The 7130-nt window shown below is 42.0% G+C and overlaps 1 protein-coding gene across 1 annotated transcript; it reads right to left on the bottom strand.

Annotated features, from left to right (window-relative positions):
• Positions 1-2083: 2083 nt before the first annotated feature.
• On the bottom strand, positions 2084-3010 carry LOC128069406 (olfactory receptor 13H1). Its single transcript, XM_052662615.1, has one exon. It carries the CDS (start codon positions 3008-3010, stop codon positions 2084-2086), a length of 927 nt encoding a protein of 308 aa, XP_052518575.1.
• Positions 3011-7130: the final 4120 nt, after the last annotated feature.

The following is a 7130-nucleotide window of genomic DNA, read 5'->3' as shown; positions in this document are numbered from 1 at the left end:
CACTCCAGGATGTCTGGCTCTAGGTGAGTGATCACACCATCATGGTTGTCTGGATCATTAAGATCCTTTTTGTATAGCTCTTCTATATATTCTTGCCACCTCTTCTTAGTATCTTCTGCTTCTGTTAGGTCTTTAGTTCTGTCCTTTATTGTGCCCATCTTTTCATGAAATGTTCCCTTGGAATTTAGTTCACTGATTCCTAAACTGTCAATGTTCACTCTTGCCATCTCCTATTTGACCACTTCCAATTTACCTTGATTCATGGACCTTACATTCCAGGTTCCTATGCAATATTGTTCTTTACAGCATTGGACTTACTTCCATCACCATCGACATTCACAGCTGAGCATTGTTTTCACTGTGGCTCAGCCGCTTCATTCTTTCTGGAGCTATTTCTCCCCTCTTCTCCAGTAGCATATTGGGCACCAAGTGACCTGGGGAGTTCATCTTTCAGTGTCATATCTTTTTGCCTTTTCATACTGTTCATGGGATTCTCAAGGCAAGAATACTGCAGTGGTTTGCCATTCCCTCTCCAGTGGGCCACATTTTGTCAGAACTCTGTACCATGACCCGTCCCTCTTGGGTGGCCCTAAATGGCATGGCTCATAGTTTCATTGAGTTAGACAAGGCTGTGGTTCAAGTGATCGGTTTGGTTAGTTTTCTGCAATTATGGCTTTCATTCTGTCTGCCCTCTGATGGATAATGATAAGAGGCTTGTCGAAGCTTCCTGATGGGAAGGATTGGCTGTGGGGGGATCTATGTCTTGTTCTGATGGGTGGGGCCATGCTCAGTAAATCTTTCATCCAATTTTCTGTTTTGTGTGAGGCTTTAGACAATTGTTAATCTTTCTCTGGGCTTCTGTTTGTCTCATTGTTAACATGAGGGATGGATTATGGTAACTTTTGTTACCAGCTTTACAGCAATATTAGGAATACAGAATAAGATAATATATTTGAAAGAAGTTCAGAAAAAGAAAAAAAGTGAAACACTACACTAACGTAGGAAATGGCTATGATACAATTTTCTCATGATTCTGAGGTTAAGTGGAGAGAGAATCGTGCTTTTACAACAGGCCTTGCCTTCAGTAAAGTTGTAAAATTTCTGACATTTGTCTTCTGGCCTTTTATTACACCATTCTTTGTCCTATTTTCCAATTTCACTTATGCCTCACCTCCTGCTAACAGTCATAGGAGGTTGTCTTACAGCTTAGGCCTCTTCTGTCAGTGAGGAAATGATTCTGAGAAATTTATTTACCTGAAGTTGAATAACTTAACGGGTGACTACTAATGTGTTTTTTTGTAAAGAAAGAGTAAAAATATTGTGAAAGTTAAAAGTGAAAGTCGTTCAGTCGTGTCCAACTCTTTGCGACCCCATAGACTATACAGTCCATGGAATTCTCCAGGGCAGAATACTGGAGTGGGTAGCCTTTCCCTCCTGCAGTGGATCTTCCCAACCCAGGAATCGAACTGGGGTTTCCTGCATTGCAGGCGGATTCTTTACCAACTGAGCTATGAGGGAAGCCCGCCTCCCCAAAAGTATTGTCTGTAACTGAAATTGAAGTCTCAGTAGGAATAAGCTTTTGTGGTGAACACATCCTGAAGATTCTCACATGACAATCACCTACTGTACCAAGGGTAAAGGTATTAATCCCCCAGTTGTATTCAATTCTTTGTGACCCCGTGGACTGTAGCCCGCCAGGCTCCTGTGTCCTCGGACTTCTCCAGACAGAATACTGGAGTGGGTCAGGGGATCTTCCTGACCCAGGGATCAAACCTGGGTCTCCTGCATTGCAGGTGGATTCTTTACCATCTGAGCCACCGGAGAAGGGGACAACAGAGGATGAGATGGTTGGACAGCATCACTGATTCAATGGTCACATTTTTGAGCAAATTCTGGGAGGTGGTGAAGGACAGGGAAGCCTGGCGTGCTGCGGTCCATAGAGTCCATAGGGTCTCAAAGAGTTGGACATGAGTTAATGACTGAACAACAACCAGCAAAGGTAAAATTGAAACTTTTAAACAGTTTTTACCATCATTGAAGATGTAGCTGAATGGTATTTTAGAAGTTTAGGAGCGAAGAAGACTTATGCCCTTTTTGCCATAACTTTCCTCATTGCCCCTTTAACATCCTTATTCCTCAGACTATATATTAGGGGGTTCAGCATGGGTGTCAGAGCCCCATAAAACACTGAGATAAATTTGTCTTGATCCAAGGATGACTTGGACTGTGGTTTCATATACATGGAAATGGCTGCCCCATAGAAGATTACCACCACAGTCAAATGAGAAGCACAGGTAGAAAAGGCCTTGAGCCTACCCTGGGCTGAGCGAATCCTTAGGACAGCAGTGGCAATTCGGACATAGGAGAGGAGAACAAATCCAAAGGGTAGGAGAAGGGTGAAAATGCCTGTGATGAGGATCAGAAGCTCATTGAGACTGGTATCAGAACAGGCCAGCTTAAGAAGGGAGAGAATCTCACAGACGAAATGGTTGATGACATTCATCCCACAGAAGTGAAGCCTCAGGGATAAGATGAGCATGGCAGTGAGCACAAGAGATGCCCCCCATGAGGTAGCAGCCAGCCAGACACACACTGAGCCATTCATGACCACGGAATAGCGCAGGGGATTGCCGATAGCAACCACACGATCATAGGCCATGACAGCCAGTAGGAGGCACTCTGCTGTACCCAAGGCCAAAGAGACACTTATTTGGGTCAAACATCGTGGGTAAGAAAGGTAAGGATGAGCAGAGAAGCAATGCACCAAAGCCTGGGGCATGGAGACTGTTCCATAGCAAAGGTCTAAGAAAGACAGGTTACTAAGGAAGAAATACATTGGAGTGTGGAGGTGAGGGTCACTGTGAATAAGAAAGATGATCAGTCCATTCCCCAATAATGTGCTGAGGTAAGTGATCAGCACCAATGTGAAAAATGTGACCTTCCACTCAGGATAGTTAGATATTCCAATAAGGAGAAACTCGAATACTGCTGTAGCATTACCCATGGCCATCCTTTCCACTTTCCACTATTCATTGAATGGGTGCCAATGTAGTTGTCTAGTTTTACCTGAGAGAATGAGAATAAACATGGAAGGATGGTATAAGAAAGTTGGAAATAATTAGGGTGTACAGGATCATTCTCTTTGTCCTCTTCCAGAGATATAAGAATACAAATGAGATATCTATAATGGGAACAGACGGCAAGCTAAAAATCTACTCCCTCCCCTGGAAAACAGCCAATTCCCCATCCTTTTGAAATGGTTATATGAAAAGTTCTCCAACCCACTTTTGCCAGATACCTTTTTGTTTCATTTTTTTCCAAGTAAGAAGAGAGGAAAAGGAGGGCATCTTTCTGCTTCTCTCACTTGTTCACTTTCCAAGACAAATCTGATTCATAAAAATGGTTGAACATCTGTCAGCTTGAGTTACTTACCTCCACCAAGAGGGTACCTTCTAACAGTCTTAGCTAAAATATTGCCTATGCTTGTCTCTCACTCCTAGATTGTTCATACCTCCATTCTCCCATTTTGCTAGTATCTACTACGGTGCTTGTCATAGAGTCCTGCCGAGTATTTCTTTTGTCTGAAGTGATATTCGGTAAACATGGTTTATCATGGAAGTGCTGAGGTCTGTGAAAACCCTCTGCGAATGTCCATGGTTGGAGTTACATTTCCAGCTCTTCTGGTGTTTTCCATGTTGTGATTGCAGGGCCCCAGTTAAGAATGTGACAATCTAATATGATGTTTCTAAAAGTTTGAGTGTACCCGTGTTCCCAATAAATAAATTTAAATTGAAAAAAAAAAGTGGTAAGAAGTGACCAGCCTACCTGAAAAAGCACTCTCTTCTCACCTTCATCACTCTCTTTCCCCTCATGCTGCTTAATTTTTCTTATAGCACATTCCAATATTTGGAACTGCATTAATGATTTGATGGTTTAGTACTTAATTATTTGTCTGCCATGCGAATGTAAATTGATTGAGGACCGAACCTTGTCTATTTTTTTTGTTGTTGTTGTTGGCTTGTCCTTGGTACCTAGGACAGTGCCTGGGGGGGCATCATAAGTAACTGATAGATATGGAATGAATAGATGAATGTATAAAGTCCTGGGAGGTCACACATATTATTCAGAATCAAACTATTCCTCTTGTCACCTGCACTGCCATTCTTTATTCCAAGTCATTGTCATTGCTCTCCTGAATTTTGCCAACAACTTCCTCACTGGTTTCCCTCTTTCTGGCTTTGCCCCCATTCACTTCAAATGATTCAGCTAAATTGTAAGTTGGATCAGATTACTACTACTACTACTACTACTACTACTAAGTCGCTTCAGTCATGTCTGACTCTGTGCGACCCCATAGACGGCAGCCCACCAGGCTCCCCCGTCCCTGGGATTCTCCAGGCAAGAACACTGGAGTGGGCTGCCATTTCCTTCTCCAATGCATGAAAGTGAAAAGTCAAAGTGAAGTCGCTCAGTTGTCTCTGACTCTTAGCGACCCCATGGACTGTAGCCCACCAGGCTCCTCCGTCCATGGGATTTTCCAGGCAAGAGTACTGGATCAGATTACTCTTCCATTAAAAAATTTCTATAGCTTTTTATTTCAAGCCAATTTAGCACCAATCTCCTTACTATGAGCTATCAGGTGCTAAATGGTTTGCTTTCCCTTTACCTCTCGCACCCCAGTGCCTACTATTCTTTTCCTTGCTTACTTCGCTCTAGTCACACTGGCCTCCTCATTGTTCCTTAAACACCATGGCTCATCCCTTTCTCAGAGCCTTTGATCTCTTTGATCTTGTTACTCCATATTTCTGAAACCAAGATCCTTGTATGCCTTACCTTCCCACTCCTCTCAAGTCTTTACTCACAATGCATCTTTTTGTTTAGTTTTTCTTTGGCCGCCCTGTGTAAAAGCTTCACATCTCACCCCTGGCATTTTATGTCCCCCTTTTCTACATGACTGTTCTCTTTAGAATTATTACTTCTAGCACATTACATATTTTATCTATCAATTATGTTTTTAATTATCTCTCTCAACTAGAATATACACTCAATGAAGTTGCTGCTGCATGCCCAAAACCTAGAATAGTGCCTGGTACATGAAAGGTTCTTAAGGATTATCTGCTTAATGAATGTGTGAATGCAACTCTTTAGCTGTTCCATACTAAAAGACAGGTTTTCTTTCCACCTGCCTCTTCCCTAGATAATGCTGTTTATATGCCAAGCACCCCCTAATGTATACATGCTCCTTCATGACAGCAACTTTCCCTTCTCTTCTATCCATTTCTTGAAGCTTCTGCTACTCACTGGCTATTTCTCTGGATAAGTTTCTTCCCTTCACTGGCTGAGACTTTTATTTGCAATCTAGTTAAACTAAGTGATCTCTAAGAGTCCTTCTACCTCTGACTTGCTAGGATTCTCTAATTTCCCTCAATTAAAATGAAAACAAAACAAAACTCAACACTCCTCAGAATAGGAAGAATCTACATTTTCCTCCACTGTTGGAGAAGCATGTGGGCTACAGAAAAGGTTTATTAAGGGATGGAATTTCTCTAGCCATCTTTGAAATGGGAGACTCACTTGTCTTTAGAAGTCTTTAGCAAAGAAGATTCTATAAATCTCTCACTTCTCTATCCTGGAGTCCAAGTAACCTGTCCCTGTGTCTAGTTCTCTACTTGTTCAGCCTCCCAGACAGGCTAAGTACACAAGAATGTTACATTCATGGAAGTGAAAGTGCACGCCACTTGTGAAGTGGTAAACACATGTAAGGGTTAAGGAGAATAGTAACTTGCCTTCACAGGAGTGTGCTCATAGCTTGAGAAATCTGATGCTGATTTTGTCCTCATTTATCATGGTACTCTGAGAAAGAGGTTTCCCTTGGATTGCTTCTTCCTTCCCAAGCTAAAATTGAAATAGTCATTTCCACAGAGGGAAAATGCAGAAAGATTAGAGTCACATGACTATATGAAACAATGCCCTGAAGCCTGTTATATTTTAAGTTAGTACACTCATACTTCCTGGAGAAGGAAATGGCAACCTACTCCAGTATTCTTGCCTTGAGAGTCCTATGGACGGAAGAGTCCATGGGGTTGCAAAGAGTCGGACACGACTGAGTGACTAACACACACACTCATACGTGAAATTTGAGTGGTTTGTGTTTAACTCTCAATTGCCTATGTATGGGCCATTCATAGTAGAATATCTAGAAAGATGGTGGACAAGCTGCAGATGGGAGGATGAAGTGGTTTTGCATAGATAGAGACTGCTGATTATTATGCCATTTAAAAATTTCTGTTGCTCCTACAATGCTATAAAACAGACTGATTTTGTTGTTGAATATTAAATATTGATCAACTGTTTTCTCTCCTTATATAAACCCATCATTCTTAATGACCTGAAAGATGTGTTTTGTTTCTCCAGTATTGAGGTTGTGTTTATAGAGTCTAGGGCTTCCCTGGTGGCTCAGAGGATAAAGAGCCTGCCTGCAGTGCAGAAGACCCAGGTTCGACCCCTGGGTTGGGAAGCTCCCCTTGAGAAGGAAATGGCAACCCACTCCAGTATTCTTGCCTGGAAAATCCCATGGATGGAGGAGCCTGGCGGGTTACAGTCCATGGGGTCACAAACAGTCGGACTCGACTGAGCAACTTTACTTTCTTTTCACTTTTTATAGAGTCTATCCCTTAGCCCTTCCTGAACCTAACTGAAAAAGCTAATGAGCCGTTTGACTAAAACTTGGTGCTCAGTCTATGTGGGTGTGGGAAGATTTGTTTTTAATGGTGTTATGCTTACTGACAGAAACTGGGATCGAACCTATGAACTTGCCTTCATTAGTACTGTGTTTGGACCTATGGAACTAGAATTGATGACAACTTCCATTTCACACTCAAAGGCTTCTCAACATCTAAATCAAGGGAACTATTTTTCATTTCGTGTGGGCCCTGCTCTCCAAAGACAGTGGTGATTGTCTTATCCTAAAATTATCATTAAAGAAGAATGTTTCCCATCTTAGTCTTGTTGCCTGCAATTATTTATATAGCCTAATTTTTCTTTCAACTGATAGCTGCTGTTCGCCTTCCAGAAGGTTGCCCATGTCTGATAAATGATTAGAGATTTTTTTTTTAAAGTAGGAGGGGGAA

Source organism: Budorcas taxicolor, chromosome X (assembly GCF_023091745.1).
Source record: "Budorcas taxicolor isolate Tak-1 chromosome X, Takin1.1, whole genome shotgun sequence".
Lineage (NCBI taxonomy): Eukaryota > Metazoa > Chordata > Mammalia > Artiodactyla > Bovidae > Budorcas > Budorcas taxicolor.
This window is presented reverse-complemented; position numbering and strand designations above follow the sequence as displayed.

Coding starts and splice junctions, on each gene's coding strand:
- LOC128069406 (XM_052662615.1), bottom strand. CDS start 3,010: ATGGCCATGGGTAATGCTACAGCAGTATTCGAGTTTCTCCTTATTGGA.